General features: G+C 41.5%; 2 protein-coding genes across 2 annotated transcripts in view; both read left to right on the forward strand.

Moving 5' to 3' along the window:
• Positions 1–2,689: 2,689 nt before the first annotated feature.
• LOC129457756 (zinc finger protein 267-like) lies at positions 2,690–17,617 on the forward strand. The gene is made up of 3 exons (XM_055233239.2): positions 2,690–2,937; positions 13,520–13,644; positions 14,189–17,617. Exons 1-3 carry the CDS (start codon positions 2,935–2,937, stop codon positions 14,298–14,300), a joined length of 240 nt encoding a protein of 79 aa, XP_055089214.1. The 5' UTR covers positions 2,690–2,934; the 3' UTR covers positions 14,301–17,617.
• The window catches only part of LOC129457752 (zinc finger protein 267-like), a 32,199-nt gene continuing 25,063 nt past the window's right edge, over positions 14,191–21,326 (forward strand). The window contains exon 1 of the mRNA XM_055233232.2: positions 14,191–14,286. The gene's annotated coding sequence lies outside the window, so the exon portion shown is untranslated. The remainder of the gene's footprint in view (positions 14,287–21,326) is intronic.

A 21,326-nucleotide genomic window follows, 5' to 3' on the forward strand; every position in this document is an offset into this window, starting at 1 on the left:
CAAACTCTGCCTTCACCAAAGGCTTTCACTCATTCACTAAGTAGTGTGCGCCTCTTCACCATCAACTGCATCCCGGGACCATCCTACCTGCCACGTTCAAATTCTGCCACAGGGGAGCCTGAAGGCTCTTCAGCTGCAGCTTCACCAAAGAGGTCCAGAGTGTGCACCAAACTAGTGAGCCAGCAGCTCCCGATGCCACAGGCGGAGGAGGCAGCAGAGCCTTACTCGGTGTTTTTATCACCATCCCTCCAGCAACAGCAGCAGCAGCAGCAATCACAACTACTATTTCTAATTGTGGTAATAATGATGATCACACTTAGAATAATAATAAATAACAGTAGTTGTAATTGCTGACATGTTTAGTTTATATACAGATCTATTATTTGTAATGTTCTATAATTTACTTTTAGTAATATATACAATAATTGTGTCATAAATATCAGGACCTCAAAACACCTCACCTAATGAGTGATTCTCACCTATGGACCTATGGCTGCCCACCTGCTAGTGTGGGTCCTCTCACCACTCCACCCCTAGAGCTTCGATCTGTCTGGTCAACCTTCTGGGACAATGAAGTAGTTGAAGCAGTCATATGGTCTGATTGTGGTCTTGGCACATAGCTTGACTCGTTAGAAATCAAAGGCTGACTTTAAGACGTACTCAGCTGTTTGGCTTAATTGTGGCAGAAGAAAATGTCTTCTCAGCAGATATACCTTTGTGTCTCTTGCTTTCAGAGTAAAAGCTTGTTTCAGTCACAGTAGTTTGAGTTAATCTGTATCAAAAATCATCGACAGCCTACAAATACTGAAAGGGGAAAAAAACAATTTGCAGACATACTGAGTCCATTATAAGTGCTATCAAATGTCTCCTATAAGAAATGAAAAATAGAATGTTAGGCCTTGATTTCTTAAACTCAGCCTTCAGCCATTTTCCCAAATTATTCTAAATGTTTCCAAGACATTTCAGAAGCATTCTCTGGTGGGGATTATTTCCAATTGTGAAGAGTACTAGAAGGATGAGAATCAAAAGGAATCTTTCTTCTATTGCAAAAGAGTCAATCTCCAGGATTTCGAAGGCCTAGGGAAGCTGCTTCAGTTGTGAGGTCCATGGAGGTGCATGGGCTTTGGAGTCAGGCAGTTGACCCTGAGTTCCAGCCCAGCCCCTTAGTAGGCCCTAAGGACTCCCATGGTGCTGTCACAAGCAGTGCTGCCTCTGGGAGCCCCTAACCTCCTGTCTTTTCTCCTTTCAGTGTGGGAAAGGGGTTTGGTCAGCCAGGGGTGTCAGCAGCCCTGTCCCACACCCATTGTCTACACCTAATCTGGTGGCAGGGAAGCCACAGAGTGCAGCGACTGGAACTGGGTGAGAGGGTGAGAGGCAGCTGGGCCCCAGGCCAAGTCAAGTGCATGGAATCCTGACTGTCAACAATCAGGGATCTTTCTGCTTTGGGGAGGGAAGTATTTGTTCCACACGTCTCACTGAATAAGGCACAGAGCCTGATCTGTCCCAAGTGGGAGTTTAACCAAGCTAGATGGGGGCCGAGGGCCCTGGCCCAGTTTGACACCCACCTCCTCTCCCACCTTCTACTCAGCCAGAAGACTAGGAGAATCTGAAAGCAGAGGTGCTGCAGCGCCACTAGCTCCAAGACTCCAGAAAAACAGGAATAGGGCATTCTGGCAGGTCGAAGCAGACAGAATACTTGAGCTCAGGAGTTGGAGAACTGACTACTAACCTGTAGCCCCAGCTACTTGGGAGGCTAAGGTGGGAGGATCGCTTGAGCTCAGGAGATTGAGACCAGCCTGGGCAACATGGTGAAACCTCATCTCTACAAAAAATACAAAAATCAGCTGGGCATGGTGGCATGTGCCTGTAGTCCCAGCTACTCAGGAGGCTGAGGTGGGAAGATTGCTTGAGCCCTGGAGGCTGCAGTGAGCCATGACTGCACCACTGCACCAGCCTGGGCAATAGAGTGAGACCCTGTCTCAAAAAAAAAACAAAAGCAAAAACAAACAAAAACCAGAGGTAGGGCTGAGGAGTCCATGGCCACTGAGCCTGAGCCAGCACGGCCCAGAGGAACTGAGCTCCCAGCCCTGTCGCTGCCAAGGACCCTTCTTCCCTGAGCTTGAAGGGATTGAGAAAGACAGACAGACGGTCAGCGGCCCCGTTACCAGTGATGCAGACTCCAGGAGATGCGGGCAGATTAGAAGAGGCCAGCCCCTCTTCCACGTTCCACCACCGCCCGCACCATCCTTCTGGGACCCCAGCCTGCATGCCCCATAAGATGCTTTTGCACTGGTTCAGTGTATGTATCATGCAAGGGCCTAATTGAAAACACGTGAATGAAGTGTACGGTCTTCTGTTCCCAGCTGAGGGGCCCCCTCCAACAGTGGCGTTAGCAGTGGGGTACAGTGTGGTAAGAGAGTGTGCTAAGGGACGGGATGAGGGTCTTTCTTGCTTTAAAGGTGGCTAAATGTACTTCTTCTTAAACTTAATTAGCTAATAAGATGTCTTATACAAGCAGAACCAGGTAAGGGAAAGAGCAAGTGCATTTCAAGTGGCAGCTCACCCCTTAATTAGCTGTAATACCCGCAGCGGGCGGCCCCACCTCAATAAGCCAATCTCCCTTTCAAAAAAAAAAAAAGCACTAATAATAAGGGGGCGGGGCATGGAGCTTTATCCTATCAGGGGCGCTGGAGTGGAAACCGTCCAATCAGGAGTGAAGCCGGAGAGCAGGGGCGGCTTCCGGGATTTGGCGGAGGGAGGCCTTTGTCGGCTCCAGTTAGAGCTCGGGTCTCCTCGCCACAGCTCCGTGTTTTTCGTTCTGGGAGGCCCAGGCGGCTTCGCGTTCTGAGGATAAACAGAGCCTCTGTTGCTCTGTGACCTGCAGGCACTGGGAGATCCGTAGCTAAGACGCCAGGGCATCCCGGAAAGTGGGAAATGGTGAGTGTGCGGGGTCGGGGGTCCCCAGAGGAGGGAGGGGGTGGTCGGAAGCGGCGGGAACCCGCTGTAGGGGCACCTGGGCCTTCCCGCAGTCAGCTCCGAGGTCTGGGCCCCGAGTCCCAGCGGGCCCAGCTCGGCCCTCGGTCCCCTCCGCTGCAAGATGGCGGCCAGGCCGGCAGCCGGAACTCCGCGCGTCCTGTCCCGTCCCGACCCCGCAGAGCGACCTTGGCCCTGGCCGGAGCCCTCTCTGGGCAGCTTCGCGCCGCAGCCACGCGTCTCCCCCAGATTGTGCGGTGAGGACGGGAGCGTCTCAGGGGAGACCCAGGTTCGGTGTGTGGGAAGAAACTGTGCCCTGTGGGGTCCTCAGTCACTCCTTTCTCCTATTAAGAATTAAAGGGAGTCACTGTTAAAACGTTGAAGAATTTGAGCAAATAGCGATTTGTGACGTGGGAAGCCTGCAGTCTTGGTTTGTGGTTCGGAGATCCCCAGAGGGGCTTGAAGGAAAGGTTTTTATAAGGTGCATGAGGAAGCGGACCAAATTAAATAACCGATGGGTTACAGTTCTGTAGTTGCCTTATTTATACTGTGCAGGTGGAGGTGAATTGAAGCTTTGTGGTTCCTTAAGTCTGAATTTTGTTTTCCCCTAAAGTTGTAATTTACAAGAAATGCATTTGAGTTTGGTTTTGGTTTTTCTCCCTAGAAACCTGGGGCACTATAACCACTTCCGTATAATCGCCTGCTCATTAATCATCTTAACACTGCCCAGGGGAACTGGTTTTCCCCCTGCGGTTTCCTAACGTGTGGCACGCAGAGTCTCAAGTCCACCACTGTGTTCCCCCAGTCTAACTGGGCTTGCAGTAAAATATTAAATTTCCAGTCCCTTCCCGACATTTCCAAAGGCTAACTTCCCCTCTCCAATTCACAACATTATTAACTATTGGTCATTTATTGTACATTTCAGACAGTATTTTACTCATTAATCATGATTTCACAGAGCAGTGGATGACACTTTTTTAAAGATTTGTGTTTTTTTGGTATACATTTCACGTGAGAGGAAAGCAGAGAATACAAAATCCCTGACACTCCACTGCAAAAACATCTTTGTGCCTCTTTTTCATTCATCTTCCCTAGGCACAGACACGTTATCAGAAAGAATGTCTTCTGACTTGAGGTTTTGCTTTGGAAACTTTACAGGGCCCTGTATAGCCACCCTCTATCCAGTCTTTTCCTGTTCCTGAATTTCAGAACTGTCTGGGATGACTCAAGATGCCCACAGTGGCCATGTCTCTTGGAGTGTTTAGTGACTGTCAGCCCCAGGTCACCTCTTGTTAGAGGACGGCCCAAGGTGTGGAAATGTAGCCCCCCAGGGGAGCAGCTGGATGCCCTGGGGCTGAGAGAAATCTCCTGGGACACCCTTAACCTAAAAAGATAACCCCTTGGGACGTAAGGATTTTATTTCTTCAAAGCTAGTTTTCATCCCTTGGAGACACATTGCTGGTCAGCCAATCATTTGCTGGTATTGAGAGGAAACAGTCACAAATGATTCCTGTCCCCTAGATTCATTCAGATTTGTGAAGGGAGAAAAACTCCCAAAGGACCAAAAAACAAAAACCCCACCCCAGTGAGGTGGTGCAAACTCGGCTGCGGTGTCCATGGGGCACAGTGCAGGATCTCCTGGGAGGATGGTCCCTGAGCATTTTAATGAGCAGTGTTGCGGTAGGAGAATGTCCCAAATGATACCGTGACCTGACTTGACACTTGAGCCAGATATGTCTGTATTCCAATGAGCATCACCACTCCCTGTGTTTGCTGCCTTAGAAAGATTTGTTCATTTATTTCTACTTCAGTTTTTCAGTTAGTGTAAATAAATTTCATCAGTAGAGCTTGAAAGATAAAAAACATTTCTAAGGCCATGAGAGGTGGATTTCAGAAAATTAAAATATCAAGTCATATACTTCATTGCTAAAAATTCTTATTATCTTTTTCTTCAGCAGAGTGAAGTAGTAAGTTTCTCAGGTTTGTTCTTTTTTTGGGAGTAATTTAAAACAGAATCTCAGGGCTCACCTTTTGGAAATGTTGCCAGGGAAAAGAAATGGAGAAAATCTTTCTTTCATTATTGGTTGTAGAAAGTGAATACATTTTCACAACAATGTGTGGTAAATTGGTGAATTACACAGTTTCATCAAAACATCTGTTTCTTTTTTTTGTAGGGTGAAGAAGTTATGACAGTGGGTATGTTCGTTCTTTAGCCTCTTGTCTGGATGTTGAGGTTATTTTTTATTTTTTGCTTTTGGAGACAGGATCTCCCCTCTGTCACCCAGACTGAAGTGCAGTAGTGTGATCACAGCTCACTCAACCTCCTGGGCTCAAGTGATCTCCCACCTCAGCCTTCCAAGTAGAAGGGACTTACAGGGGTGCTCCGCCATGGCTGGCTTATTTTGTTTTTTCTTTTTGTAGAGATGTGGTTCTCACTGTGTTGCCCCCAGAGTGGTCTCAAACTCCTGGGCTCAAGTGATCCTCCCGCCTTGGCCTCCCAAAATGCTGAGATAACAAGCATGAGCCACCATGCCTGGCCTTGGATGTACGGCTTTAATGCTGAACTTAGCACCTGCTAGAATTGCTTATATAGGATTATTTACTAAATGATAACAGATCATTTAGTAAATAATCGTATATAAATAATATTATCATGGAAATAAGTAAGTGGCTTATTTATTGTCTGAAAGGGATAGATACTTTAGTGTTTTCTGTTGAGGTATAAATTATAAAGGCGTTTCAGTTTCCTTTATTCTTTAAACACTGAGTAGTTTTGCTTTCTTCAAACACTGGGCTTTTTCTCATTGAATACTAATTGAATAAACCTGACTGGGAAGCAGAAGCCTGAGCTCAGTGAGTGCAAACTAACCCAGTCTTGAGCCTGCAAGAAGAGGTCCCTGAAGCCCAGTTAGTTCTTCCAGGGGAGTTTCCCCTGCAGGTGTCCCAGCCTGCTCACCCCAACCATGGAAGGAGCCCTTTATACTGAGAAGCTACAGAGCTCTGGAAAGCTGAAAGCTGAAAATCCACAGAAAGAGGCATTTGGGGTTGGGATGGAAGGAGGGTTGGGAGACTCTTTCTGAGGATTGAAATTGTTATTGTCCTAATTTTCGTTTTTCTCCCTGGAAATCCAGGGCACTACAACCACTTCCACTAATCGCCTACTGATTAATCATTTTAACACTGTCCCCGACAACTGGTTTTCCCCCTATGTTTTCCTAATGTGTGGGACGCAGAGTCTCAAATCTACCACTGTGTTCCCCCAGACTAACTGAGGCTTGCAGTAAAATATTAAGTTTCCAGTTCCTTCCCCACATTTTATTTGATTTTGTCAAATAAAACAAATTCAGGTTTAGGTAAGAAGTTCCTTAATTCTAAAGGAGTATTGCAACAGGGGGAAAGCACCAGCTGTAAAATCTTTGTGGATCTCAAAGGTTAGGCAGACAAAGACTTTCTTTCACAGGGAGGAGCAAACAAGCTCAGAAGGTAGGAGGGGAAGGGCAGGATTAAGGTGCCAAAATCAGATTCCAGATCAGAGAATGTTTCACTCTCATGTCAGCCTGTTCTTGGGAGGGGCTTAGGGAGGGGTTGAATGTTGACCAGGCTGTGAGTGTGTCAAATTCCAGCAACCTGGAGAAAAATACAAAGTTTTGTTAAGTAGTTTATTCTGAACACTGAAGACAGAACTGTTCAGCTGAGTCAGAAGGGGAATTTGGAGAGTCTGTGGCTTTGTGATGACTAAATCAGGGAGCATCATCAAAGTCATAATAGGGTGGTATTTTGCAGTAAGCTGTTCTTGGAAAACACAAAAGATGGGGGATTTCTTTAATCACAGCTATTTACCAGGTTAATATTCCTATCTTTTCCCACTACTTTTGTTTTGCCCTATATGTATTTATCTCATTTGGCTGTTCTGAACTGTATCCTTATGATCACCTGATAAACATAAGTAAAGTGATTTGCTGAGTTATTTGAGTAGATCTTTGAAATGATTGAACTTAAGGATAGGGTTATGGGTGCCCTCGATTTACAGGCAGTAGCTTGGAAGTATAGATAGGGCCCCAGGCATTGTGACTGGCATCTGAAGTGGGGGCAGTGTTGTGGGACTGAGCCCAGAACTTATGGGGCCTGTGCTGACTCTGCGTGGTGTCAGAATTAAGTTGTTGGCACCCAGTTGGTGTTGGAGGATTGGTTGGTGTTCAGCAAATCTACACATTTGATGTCAGAAGACAGACCTCACAGAGGCCTAGGCTGGAGAGAGTCCCAAGTGTCTGGGGGAAGGGAGGCTCTGTTCTGCCCACAGGCTGCCCCACTGTGCATTGTCCTTTGATTCCAGGTCTCCTGCTAGGGTGAGAGGGGACTGAAGACAGAGAGGAAAGGAGTTCTGAGAAGATGAGAAGAGACCCCCTCCCCCACCCAGATGCCACCACATGATTCCCACCCACTCCTGAACATACCAACTAGGCATTGACATGTCCCCATCCCTCCCAGGAGAAGGCTTGACTGTCAGGAATTGCACCCACAGCACCTTTGCTTCCAGTTTCCTGCCAAAAACCCACACAAGTGCCTGAGCACTCCTGGCTTGTTGTAATCCCAGACACTGAATCCGTAGCAGCAGCCTAGTTTCTCCATCAACCTAGGCTTGTGGACCATCCAATCACAATCTCATCTGCCTGCATGGACCCAGGAATATGTCAGAGCATAGCCCCACCTGGGCCAGTATCTGTAGCACAAACCAGTCCTTCCACCAACTTGGTACTGCCCCCTGCTCATGGCTCAATAGCATCTTCCTCTCTTCTTCCTTTTACTTCTCCACAAGCCCCTTCTTTATGTGTACACAGTGTTCCCAAGGTCACCCCGCAGGTGCCTGAGTCCAGCACCTATTGGAACTCAGATGTCCATGAGCTCAAGACCATGGCTCTAGACCTGGCTGTTGTAAGAGCAAATACAAGTTAGAAATACAAGACTTAATCCTTCTTGAAAATAAGGAAACAAATTTTTCTCTCTTTTTTTTCTTTTCTTAAAGCATTTACTTTGGAAAACTTTCATATGTAAATTATTTTTCTGTTTTACAAGCTGTCTAAATCACTCTAACAGCTAAATAGGCCATTTATCAGTCTTTTTGACTCAGTACTCCCTTTCTCTAGGAACTGGGAATCATTGATGTAAAATGTAAATAGCAAAGAAGATAGAGCCGTGTCCTACAGTTTCTACAGGAGAGCAGGCACCTGGCTTCAAGTTGCAAATCTGCCTGTCACGAAGACATGAAGTTTATTTTTCCTTTGACTATAGCCAATTAAAAAACACAGATGGCCTCCCAATTCCCAGGTGAATTTAGGATGAACTCTATGACAAATGGGGCTGTCAGGTCTTCTATTGAGGACTAATTATGGTGGCTTTTCACCAGTGGGTGTTTTTCTAATCTCTTAGCAGGTTGCCTATCATGTCCTTTACATTCTGGGCTAATTACATCATAAAACAGTTTTCTTTCTTTTCTACCACTATGGATAGTTTTTCTGGGGTTGGAGATGATTTTATGATTTTCTTCTTCATTATATTTTTCAAACGTTGTCCAGAATTACCACACAGAATATAAACCTGTAAGGTGCCTGTAAGACTTCACTCCAGTGGGTCTTTTCCCTCTTTGACTTCTGTTCACAACCCACATTTGTACAGCAAAGTGCCCATTGCCCCCAAAATCTGCAGGCAGAATGGTCTCTCTGCTTACTTGGGATCTTTAGTCGCTTCTAGAACAGTTCGACTAGATTTCTATAACAATAAGTTCACAGGGCATCGGTTAGCCATTCCAGCTCTGTCTTTCCATGCCTCGGCATCTTCAGACCTGAAACTGATTCAGAGACCATGGGGGCTGGAAACCAACCAGGCACACGCATACATTGAGTAGGCCTGAGAATCTCAACATTCCCCTCATCCTCTTTCCCAAATGCCCATGAATGTGCAGAAGGTGCATGCCACTTCCCTGCGCCACCAGCACCTAAATCTGCAGCTGCGAATTCTGAACCCAGGTCCTGGGGTTCTCCAGGATGTGTGAGAGCAGCCTTCCTGGGGGGCTGTCTCCTCTAGTTTTCTTCACAGTAACACACAAGAATTGCAGAGCCAGGTTGATTCCACCTGGGGTCTGCACATAAAGGCTGGTCTCCACCTGGGATCCACAAGACAGGGCCAGACTTTGGACTCAGGATATATAGAAAATCCAGGGGACATTTTCTGCATTGTGAGAGATCAACATGGACTTTGTAAAGCCCTACGTTCGGAGTGAGGCCCTCAGAGTTTTCAAGACCTTGTCCAGTGAGCTACAGCAGTTCTGTTAGGGGTTCCTTTTTATAAACAGAATCTCATGGCAGAATCTGTAAGTGTAAAGCAGCACCTTAGCAGAGGGAGGGTGGGGCCACCACTGTCCAGAGCCATGAGTAAAGCTATGCCTATCTGTGAGCTGTGTTACTGGAGTAGGGTAATCTTGTCCTTTCTTGTACCCAAGAGTTAGCTGATCAGGTATAGGTAATAACATACCTGGATCGTGGATCTGTGGCCCTACTATGACAACTCAATTTTCTATTCTGGTTCCACAAGGACAACTTGAGTCTTTCCTGCCTGAATCACTATTGGGTTTTCATCACACAGTTACCAGGGACTCTCTCACCAGCACCTAGGGGACACTTGGTTATATATCCTGTGCAGGCAGGGGACAGGCTGACAATGGGCTAATCTTGCTTCCGTCTCAGAGGGAGAAGAATGAGTCATCAGGGTTTGTTTCTTTTTTAATAGAAGGAATCTCCTTATTTGGTATCCAAGTGGGAGTTGCTCTAGTTTTCTAATGTGTGGGTGAAATACAAGGAGGAGGCCTGGAGACTTATACTGATAGGTAAACGAATTGCTTCCATTTCATATGGCCACTAGGAAAACAGATGCAGCAGCCATAGTCCCTACCATCCAGGAACTTTCAGTCTAAAGCAGATGGATAATGGTTGAATTCAGCATCATGTGGTCAGGAGCAAGAATGGAGGTGTACAGGGAACTTGGGCTTGATTTGGGACACTGCCCTTATGTTGACGTTGTGAGTTCTGATGTCACCACCTGAAGGGCCACCCACGGACAAAAGAGTTGTTATTATAATTATTACTTATATTGCTTTTTTCTTGTTAAAGATAATTATGTAGCTACTAATATAATTTTCCTAGAAAGCCCTAGGTGTTTTGGTTAAATTGCTTGTTGTTGCTTGTTACAAAATAGGATGAAGCTTAAACTATTAAAACAAGGCAAACCATGGGAGCCAAGTTCTTGTTGGTCAGGCTTAGGAAAGACAACTGAAAATAAAGCAGCAATGTAGAGATGAGAAGCCTAGCCCAGCCCCTGCCCCAGCTCTGCTCAAATCTACCCTCTTCTGAGCCTGGTCCAGGTCTGTCCCTACCCTGGGCCTCCCCTCATAGAACTGACTAGAGGAGGTCAGACTTCTGGGTGGCTGCTGCTGCCATCTCTTCAGAGGTGGTGCTCACAATTTCCCCAAACCCAAAAGCAGGTAAATGGGAGCAAAGGACTCACTTTTTCAAAATTATTTGAAAATTAAATTTTTTTCTTATTGAAACCAGTACCTTTAGAAACATTCCACCTGGCAACCTCTTTTTCATTTCTGCGGATCCAGTAGTTGCTCCACAAGTTGTAACAAAGTCAGTGTAAATATATGAAGAGAATAATGAGAAATTATTTTTCTTCTTCTTTTTTTTTTTTTGAGACCGAATCTCACTCTGTTGCCCAGGCTGGAATAGTGTCATCTCGGTTCACACAACCTCTGCCTTCCCGGTTCAGGTGATTCTCCTGCCTCAGCCTCCCGAGTAGCTGGGATTACAGGTGTGCCACCATGCACGGCTGATTTTTGTATTTTTAGTAGAGACAGGGTTTCACAATGTTGACCAGGCTGGTCTTGAACTCCTGACCTCAAGCGATACACCCATCTTGGCCTCCCAAAGTGCTGGGATTACAGGCGTGAGCCACCGTGCCCAGTGGAGAAATTCTTGTGAACTAAACTTGACTCCTTCCTTTCTGTATCCCTCCTATCTGTCTATAGTTAGCTTTTATAGTGATAGGGAAACAAGAAGAAATAGAAAGGCTGGGCTGTTATCTAAATCCTGCTGGGAATTATGGGATACTTAGGACCCACATCCCAGGGGTTTATATGGCTTAACTCACACCATGTGATGTTCCCAGCACAGTGCATACTGTGAGCACATAGTACAAGCTCAATAAACACTGCTTTAATGCATGTATCCATGCTGTTTTCCAAATGCTGACTTAGACATAACTGTCTTCTCCAGTGTCTGTATCTGTAGACTTTAAATGGCTGGCAAAGGATGTGATCTTTCAGGACAGTGGTTGGTGGTCCTCGCTGTGAACGAAAAGTATTTTTGTTGTGATTAGAGTATTGGGTGCAAGGGACTCTGTGTGCTGTGTCTGCTTCCTCTAGCTGAGTGCTATTGATAATGGGGTCTAGCATTGACAGGGGACTTGTTAAAGAAGCCAGTTCATGGAAACTTTCCAAACCTGCAGAATCACATTACTTAGAGGGGGCCCGGAATACCAAATGATAAGTATGCATATTGAACCTTGAGAGGCAATGCTTAGCTAAGTGATTCTCAGCCCAGGCTTCTAAGTAGGGTCACATGGCCAGTTTGAAGAACTATGGTCACCTGTACCTTCCCCCACAGATTTTTTTTTTATGATTATATTAAGATTATGATTTACTTTTCCCCTCCACCCATATCACAGCAATGATTATGGGCCCATCTGTGCGTTAGCACTGATACCAATTTGTCTTATTACAGACAATGCTAACTTCATTCACTTGGTTCAGATGCTCTCTGCCAGACTCCTTTGCTATAAAGTTGATCATTTTTGTCTTTGTAGTGAGTATCTAGGAGGGAGGATTTACTGAGTGATGTGTATAAACCATCACATTTAATCCAGAGACTCCCATTTCTTTTTGGTTTCCCTTTGCTTGTAGCTTTCTTTGCAGAGTAAAGGCTCTCACATCTGTTGACAGGAGATAACAGCTTTTAAGACTGGAAGTTCTGAAGCAGGTCTCAGTTCTGTAGGTTTCCATTTTATTTCATCTCACGTCACAAGCATATGCTTATTTATTCTCTATATTTTCAGAGAAAGAACAAGAATTAACATACAACAAATACGTCTATTGTCTTAAAATTCTGAAATATATAATAGCACATAGAATAAACATAACAAAAACTTGAAAAAAATTACCAGACTCAGAAACAAGAGCTTTTACTTTATTTCATTGTGTGTATTGGTCTTTATAAAGTTTTGTTAAAAAGACACAAAAAAGGCATCACCCACAAAGAGTTTTATAGTTTTTATACAATTCAAAATATTTTTATTTACACAGAAATATTCTCTTACTTTTAATGTGTATATAGTTACCATTATGTGCACACACGCACATAAAATGAAAGCATTATTTGATCACTATTGTGTGGCTGCTTTCTTAACTTGTTTTCATTACCCAGTTACGAAATCTTCTCTGAACATTCTGTTAAGGTTGTCACTGTATATTGGCCAGTATGTCCCTTTGAGATAAATTCTAAATCAGATAAACAGGCAAAATACAAACTTTACTATATAGCAAATATTTGGAAAATAATTTTTATATAAGAGGAAGAATATAATTTTTCTCATAGATTATTTATTGGGTTTTATATATGTAAACAACTGTTAGGATGATATCTGATATATAGTGTATGTTCAAAAAGGATTACTACCATTCTAGCTGTTATAACCTGTAAATTTCATAAAACTCTCAGTTTCACATCATGCCTGAATTCTTTCCTCAGTGTTCGACCTCTCTGCTATTCAAAAGTGGCTTCGGGGCCTGAAGCATTAACACTGCTGGTGAACTTGTTAGACATGCAGACACTCAGCCAGCCATGGTGGCTCATGCCTGTATCCTTAGCTACTCAGGAGGCTGAAATAGGAGGATCGCCTGAGCCCAGGAGGTCGAGGCTGCAGTGAGCCAAGATTCCACCACTGCACTCCAGCCTGGGTGGCAGAGCGAGACCCTGTGTCAAAATTAAAAATTAAAAAATATAGAAATGCAGAAACTCAAAATGTAGATCTCCTGAATCAGACTCTGCCTTTGAAGAAGATCTCCAGTTTATTGTTGTATACTATACAATTTGAGAAGTATGCCTCTAAGTCACCATGACTTTTGCACCTGAGAATTATACACAGCTGATTCTGGATGATGTAAATATAGCACCCAAAAATGTATATTCCTGTGTTGATGCCTTAGTTTTATATTTTACATTTGATATAAGTATCTACACTAGTTTTGTGGATTTTATGTTATTCTCTCCACAGAGTTTGAGACTACATTAGAAAATATTACTGTGTTAAAAATGATCTTACTGAATAATTCAGTTCACTCATATAAGCCAGAACCAATAACTGTCATTTCATCTTGGGACAAATGAAGAACTCTGCCATGGCCACATGGTCAATGTATTCTTTATTTTTATTTCAGGGACTGTTTTCATTCAGGGATGTGGCCGTAGAATTCTCTTTGGAGGAGTGGGAACACCTGGAACCAGCTCAGAAGAATTTGTATCAGGATGTGATGTTAGAAAACTACAGAAACCTGGTCTTTCTGGGGGAGGATAACTTGCCTTCAGAATATCTAATAACTAAGAGTTTTATTTCTTTTCTTTTCAGAATGTCCCTTGGGATCTTGTGCTTTGTATGAGTTAGTTTTAGATTCTTGTTTTCAGGAAAAATATAGGGGTTTTGTTGATGTAGAAAAAATTTCATAATGTTTGATTTTGACATTTGCCTTTTTATTTGAGGTGATGTGCAAGTTTCACTCTAGTCGTGATTCTAGAAATTGGTTGACATAAACTATTGTTGCTTACACTTTAAAATCCAATTTTTTTTGGTTTGTTTTTGATTCAGTCAGATTTGCAAGAGAAGCTCAGGATCCCCAGATTTAAAATGCTTCCTAAATATTCTAAAGAAGCTGGTAGGAAACAGTATTTTGAGAAATACTTTTCAAGAATCTTCTATAATGTCTTCTTTTTTCTACTGAGCACAGTACTAAGTTAGAAATTAATCCTGTCCTGTGGGGCCAAAAAAAAGTATAAAAATAAAAAATAAAAAGAACCCTCGGTAAGAGTCATGCTTATTTTTCCAATAAAACAGGTCTTGTTGTCTCTAAGCCGGACCTGATCACCTTTTTGGAGCAAAGGAAAGAGCCTTGGAATGTGAAGAGTAAGGAGACAGTAGCCATCCAGCCAGGTAGGTGGGAGTGAATGAAGTAGATGACATGGGCAAGAGGTCCAGAAGTCAAGAAAGAACCAGAGCTTGAAGTGTGAGTTGGGAAGTTCTCCAATGGAAATGATTTTTGAGACACCTGGGTTTATTTCTTTCCCTTGCTGTCAAAGAGGGACATCATCCGTCCCATGCTCTTAAATTATCTGATGATTCTCCTTCCTCTTCTGTGATCCACCATCATATTCACAGTGACAGCCAAAGTGCTCCCCTTGGCCTGTGAGGGCTTGCGTGATCTGACTGTTCTTCCATTGATTTGGGGGCTCTGGGAAAGTCTGCATGTTTCCACCTCTATGTGAAACCACTTCTAAAGTTCTGGTTTTGCCTCATGTCAGAAGTGTGTGAGGGAAGTGATGGACAGTGGAATTTTTTTCAGAAGTCCCAGGAATTCTGTGGATAGATGTCACATATTTTCTGATACATTAATTTTTAATCCTATTGTGGTTTCCGAGGTGATCCTATAGAAATTAAGATGCAGTAATTTTATCAAAATAGGAAGCATTTTCCCAAATCTAAGAAAATCTAATCTTATGTTTCACTTCAACTTTTCATTTTTCCTCACCTGAGCTAAGATGAGAAATTTAAACTCTATAGGCACAAATTCCACAAATGTAAAATAGCTTAATGTGTATTACTTATTATGTAGAATTCTTATCTAAATTTTTGTCTATGGGGAGCTTAGAACATTGTCCAGTATATAATAAACTCTGAACTGTTGCCTTGTATCTTAATAACTATCATTCTATAATTTTGTCTGGTTCAGTATGAAGCTTACTGAGAATGTGTCCTTTAGTTCCTTTTTTTTCTTTCTAGACATATGATTCTTTCCACAAATATAAATGTTATCTATTTAAAGGGTACACCTTGATGATTTGATATACATACACATTGTGTAATGACTAACACAGCAAAGTTAATTACCACATCAGTCATCTCACATTAGATGCCAATTTTTGTGTGCGTGGTGAGAACTCTTAAGATGTACACTGTTAACAAATCTGAAGTATACTGTAGTGCAGGGGTCTATAGTACTGGTCTGTGGCCTGTGAGGAATCCGATCACACAGCAGGAGGTGCGCCCATTGGGCCAGCGAGCATTACTGGCTGATCGCTGCCTCCTCTCAGATCAGCAGCAGCATTTGATTCTCATAGGCGTGTGAGCCCTTTGTGAACTGTGCATGCAAAAGATCTATGTTGTGTGCTTTTTATGAGAATTTATCTAATGCCTAATGATCTGAGGTAAAACAGCTTCATCCCAAAACCACCCCCAACTTGACCTCCATCCATGGAAAAACTGTCTTCCATAAAACTGGTCCCTGCTGCTGAAAAGGTTGGGGACTGCTACTGTAGAGTATCATTAACTATATTTACAACGCTGTACATTAGATATTCAGAATTTATCTTGTAAATGAAAGTTTGTACTTGTTACCATAATGTCTACCTTGTTTATTCATCCATGTTGTCAGAAATTGCAGTACCTTCTTCATTATGTCTGAATAATATTCTATATATTGTGGATAATTGGCTATGAACATAGGAGTACAGATATATCTTTGACATATGATTTTAGTTCCTTTGGTTATACAATTAGAAGATTGAAGTTCATGTAATACTATTTTTAATTTTTTTGAGGTGCTTTCATGCCATTTTTCATAATGGCTGAATCAATTTACATTTCCACTGACAGTGTACAAGGGTTTTCTTTTCTCCTCACTCTGACTCTTACTACTAATATTTCTTGACTCTGACAGCAGTCATTCCAACGAGTGTGAATATTTATTTATTGACTCTTTGACAGCGGTTATACTAACAAGTGTGAGGTGATACCTCATTGAGGTTTTACTTGCATTTTCCTGATGAATAATAACATTGAGAACCTTTTTATAAACCTGTTTGCCACTTCCATGTCATATTTTGAGAAATGTCTACTTGAGTCCTTTGCAAACTTTTGTCAGATTTACTTTTTTTTTTTTGCTATTGAATTGTGTGAGATTCTTAATATTTTGGATATAAAACTCTTATCAGATCTATTTTCTCCCAATCCCTGGGTTGCTTTTTCATGTTCTGTGTTTTCTTTGCTGTGCACACACTTTTTTGTTTGATTTAATGCTACTTGTTTTTATTTTTTGCTTTTTGTTGCTTGTGATTTTTTGACGTGATAGCCAGAAAAATTATTGCCAAGGCCAGTGTCAAAGAGATTGTTCCTTATGCTTTGTTCTAGATGTTATACAGTTTCTGGTTTTGCATTTAAGTGTTAATTCTTTTGAGTTAATTTTTGTACATGGTATAAGTAAACTTTATTCTTTTACAAATGACTGCTTTTTTCAGCATTATTTGTTGAAGAGACTATACTTCCCCTTTGTGTATCTTGGTGCCCTTGTCAAAGTAATAGTTGACTGTATGCACATGGGTTTCTTTCTAGTTTTTGTATTCTATTCCATTGGTCCATGTGTCTGTTTTTACGTCAGTACCATACTCTTGATTAGTATAGCTGTGTAATAGTTTGAAATGAAGAAGTGTGATGCCTCTAGCTTTATTCTTCTTTTTCAAGATTGCATTGGCTATTTGGAGTTATATGTGAAGCCATAGAAGTTTTATAATTTTTTCTATTTCTGTGAAAAATGCCATTAAAATGTTAATACAGATTTCATTGGATCTGTGAATCACTTTGTGAAGTATGGACATTTTAGCAATATTATTTTTTCCAATCCATGAAGAAGCGATATTTTTCCATTTGTGTCTTCTTCAATTACTTTCATCAGTGTTTTATAGATTTTACTGGACAGATCTTTCACTTCTTTAGTTAAATGAAGTTATAAAATTAAAAAAAATCATTGATACTGTTATAAATGAGATTTTTTGTAACTTTTTTCTCAGTTTGTTGTTAGTATATGGAAATACAACTAATTTTTGTATATTTTTGTGGCCTCAACTTTACTGAATGGATATATTAGCTCTATTTTTTGTTTGTTTGTTAGGTATAGTCTTTATGGTTTTCTGTATTTTAAAATCACTTCATCTGTAATCAGCAAGAATTTTACATCTTTATTCCTGATTTCAATGCCTTTTTGTTTCTTTTTCTTACCTAATTGTTCGGGCTTGATTTCTCACTACTATATTGAATAGAAGTGTTGAGATTGGACACTCCTGTCTTGTTTCTGATACTAGAGGAAACTTTCAGCATTTCACTGTTTACTCTGTTGAGGTGGATACTTTTGTATGTATGTTGTTTGGAGTTTTTATTATGAAAATGTATTTACTTCTGTTACAGGCTTTTAATAAATTTTTTGAGAGGATTATATGACTTTCTTTTTTTTGTTATTATGGTGTATCATTTAAATTGTGTATGTTAAAACATTCTTGCATCTCAGGGATAAATCCTACTTGATAATGATGTCTGATCCTTTTAATGTGTTTTTGAATTTGGTATCTAGTATTTTGTTGAGAATTTTCTTGTATCTTTATAAGGAATATTGTTTTGTTCCTTTTTTTGTAGTGTCCTTATCTGGTTTCAGTATGAGATGTTGCTGGCCTCATAAAATGAGTTTGTAAGTGCTTTTTTCTTTCAGTTTTTTGGAAGAGTTTGAGAAGTGTTGACATTGCTTCTTTAAATGCTTGATACAGTTTACCCATGAAGTCATTTGGTCACGGGCTTTTTTTTTTCTTTTTTTTTATTATTATACATTAGGTTTTAGGGTACATGTGCACAATGTGCAGGTTTGTTACATATGTATCCATGTGCCATGTTGTTTTGCTGCACCCATTAACTCGTCATTTAGCATTAGGTATATCTCCTAATGCTGTCCCTCCCCCCTCCCCCCACCCCACAACAGTCCCCGGAGTGTGATGTTCCCCTTCCTGTGTCCATGAGTTCTCATTGTTCAATTCCCACCTATGAGTGAGAACATGCGGTTTTTGGTTTTTTGTCCTTGCGATAGTTTACTGAGAATGTTTTCCAGTTTCATCCATGTCCCTACAAAGGACATGAACTCATCATTTTTTGTGGCTGCATAGTATTCCATGGTGTATATGTGCCACATTTTCTTAATCCAGTCTATTGTTGTTGGACATTTGGGTTGGTTCCAACTCTTTGCTATTGTGAATAGTGCCGTAATAAACATACGTGTGCATGTGTCTTTATAGCAGCATGATTTATAGTCCTTTGGGTGTATACCCAGTAATGGGCTGGCTAGGTCAAATGGTATTTCTAGTTGTAGATCCCTGAGGAATTGCCACACTGACTTCCACAATGGTTGAACTAGTTTACAGTCCCACCAACAGTGTAAAAGTGTTCCTATTTCTCCACATCCTCTCCAGCACCTGTTGTTTCCTGACTTTTTAATGATGGCCATTCTAACTGGTGTGAGATGGTATCTCATTGTGGTTTTGATTTGCATTTCTGTGATGGCCAGTGATGATGAGCATTTTTTCATGTGTTTTTTGGCTGCATAAATATCTTCTTTTGAGAAGTGTCTGTTCATGTCCTTTGCCCACTTTTTGATGGGGTTGTTTTTCTTTTCTTGTAAATTTGTTTGAGTTCATTGTAGAATCTGGATATTAGCCCTTTGTCAGATGAGTAGGTTGCAAAAATTTTCTCCCATTCTGTAGGTTGCCTGTTCACTCTGATGGTAGTTTCTTTTGCTGTGCAGAAGCTCTTTAGTTTAATTAGATCCCATTTGTCAATTTTAGCTTTTGTTGCCATTGCTTTTGGTGTTTTAGACACGAAGTCCTTGCCCACGCCTATGTCCTGAATGGTATTGCCTAGGTTTTCTTGTAGGGTTTTAATGGTTTTAGGTCTAACATGTAAGTCTTTAATCTGTCTCAAATTAATTTTTGTATAAGGTGTAAGGAAGGGATCCGGTTTCAGCTTTCTACATATGGCTAGCCAGTTTTCCCAGCACCATTTATTAAATAGGGAATCCTTTCCCCATTTCTTGTTTTTGTCAGGTTTGTCAAAGATCAGATAGTTGTAGATATGTGGCATTATTTCTGAGGGCTCTGTCCTGTTCCATTGACCTATGCCTCTGTTGTGGTACCAGTACCATGCTGTTTTGGTTACTGTAGCCTTGTAGTATAGTTTGAAGTCAGGTAGTGTGATGCCTCCAGCTTTGTTCTTTTGGCTTAGGATTGACTTGGTGATGCAGGCTCTTTTTTGGTTCCATATGAACTTTAAAGTAGTTTTTTCCAATTCTGTGAAGAAAGTCATTGGTAGCTTGATGGGGATGGCATTGAATCTACAAATTACCTTGGGCAGTATGGCCATTTTCACGATATTGATTCTTCCAACCCGTGAGCATGGAATGTTCTTCCATTTGTTTGTATCCTCTTTTATTTCATTGAGCAGTGGTTTGTAGTTCTCCTTGAAGAGGTCCTTCACATCCCTTGTGAGTTGGATTCCTAGGTATTTTATTCTCTTTGAAGCAATTGTGAATGGGAGTTCACTCATGATTTGGCTCTCTGTTTGTCTGTGATTGGTGTACAAGAATGCTTGTGATTTTTGTACATTGATATTGTATCCTGAGACTTTGCTGAAGTTGCTAATCAGCTTAAGGAGATTTTGGGCTGAGACGATGGGGTTTTCTAGATATACAATCATGTCATCTGCAAACAGGGACAATTTGACTTCCTCTTTTCCTAATTGAATACCCTTTATTTCCTTCTCCTGCCTGATTGCTTTGGCCAGAACTTCCAGCACTATGTTGAGTAGGAGTTGTGAGAGAGGGCATCCCTGTCTTGTGCCAGTTTTCGAAGGGAATGCTTCCAGTTTTTGCCCATTCAGTATGATATTGGCTGTGGGTTTGTCATAGATAGCTCTTATTATTTTGAGATATGTCCCATCAATACCTAATTTATTGAGAGTTTTTAGCATGAAGGGTTGTTGAATTTTGTCAAAGGCCTTTTCTGCATCTGTTGAGATAATCATGTGGTTTTTGTCTTTGGTTCTGTTTATATGCTGGATTACATTTATTGATTTGCATATGTTGAACCAGCCTTGCATCCCAGGGATGAAGCCCACTTGGTCATGGTGTATAAGCTTTTTGATGTGCTGCTGGATTAGGTTTGCCAGTATTTTATTGAGGATTTTTGCAGCAATGTTCAGCAAGGATATTGGTCTGAAATTCTCTTTTTTGGTTATGTCTCTACCAGGCTTTGGTATCAGGATGATGCTGGCCTCATAAAATGTGTTAGGGAGGATTCCCTCTTTTTCTATCGATTGGAATAGTTTCAGAAGGAATGGTACCAGTTCCTCCTTGTACCTCTGGTAGAATTCAGCTGTGAATCCATCAGGTCCTGGACTCTTTTTGGTTGGTAAGCTGTTGATTATTGCCACAATTTCAGAGCCTGTTATTGGTCTATTCAGAGATTCAACTTCTTCCTGGTTTAGTCTTGGGAGGGTGTATTTGTCGAGGAATTTATCCATTTCTTCTAGATTTTCTAGTTTATTTGCATAGAGGTGTTTGTAGTATTCTCTGATGGTAGATTGTACTTCTGTGGGATCGGTGGTGATATCCCCTTTTTCATTTTTTATTGCATCTATTTGATTCTTCTCTCTTTTCTTCTTTATCAGTCTTGCTAGCGATCTATCAATTTTGTTGATCTTTTCAAAAAACAAGCTCCTGGATTCATCGATTTTTTGAAGGGTTTTTTGTGTCTCTGTTTCCTTCAGTTCTGCTCTGAATTTAGTTATTTCTAGCCTTCTGCTAGCTTTTGAATGTGTTTGCTCTTGCTTTTCTAGTTCTTTTAATTGTGATGTTAGGGTGTCAATTTTGGATCTTTCCTGCTTTCTCTTGTGGGCATTTAGTGCTGTAAATTTCCCTCTACACACTGCTTTGAATATGTCCCAGAGATTCTGGTATGTTGTATCTTTGTTCTCATTGGTTTCAAAGAACATCTTTATTTCTGCCTTCATTTCATTATGTACCCAGTAGTCATTCAGGAGCAGGTTGTTCAGTTTCCATGTAGTTGAGCGGTTTTGAGTGATTTTCTTAATCCTGAGTTCTAGTTTGA

This window comes from Symphalangus syndactylus, chromosome 11 (genome assembly GCF_028878055.3).
Source record: "Symphalangus syndactylus isolate Jambi chromosome 11, NHGRI_mSymSyn1-v2.1_pri, whole genome shotgun sequence".
NCBI lineage: Eukaryota > Metazoa > Chordata > Mammalia > Primates > Hylobatidae > Symphalangus > Symphalangus syndactylus.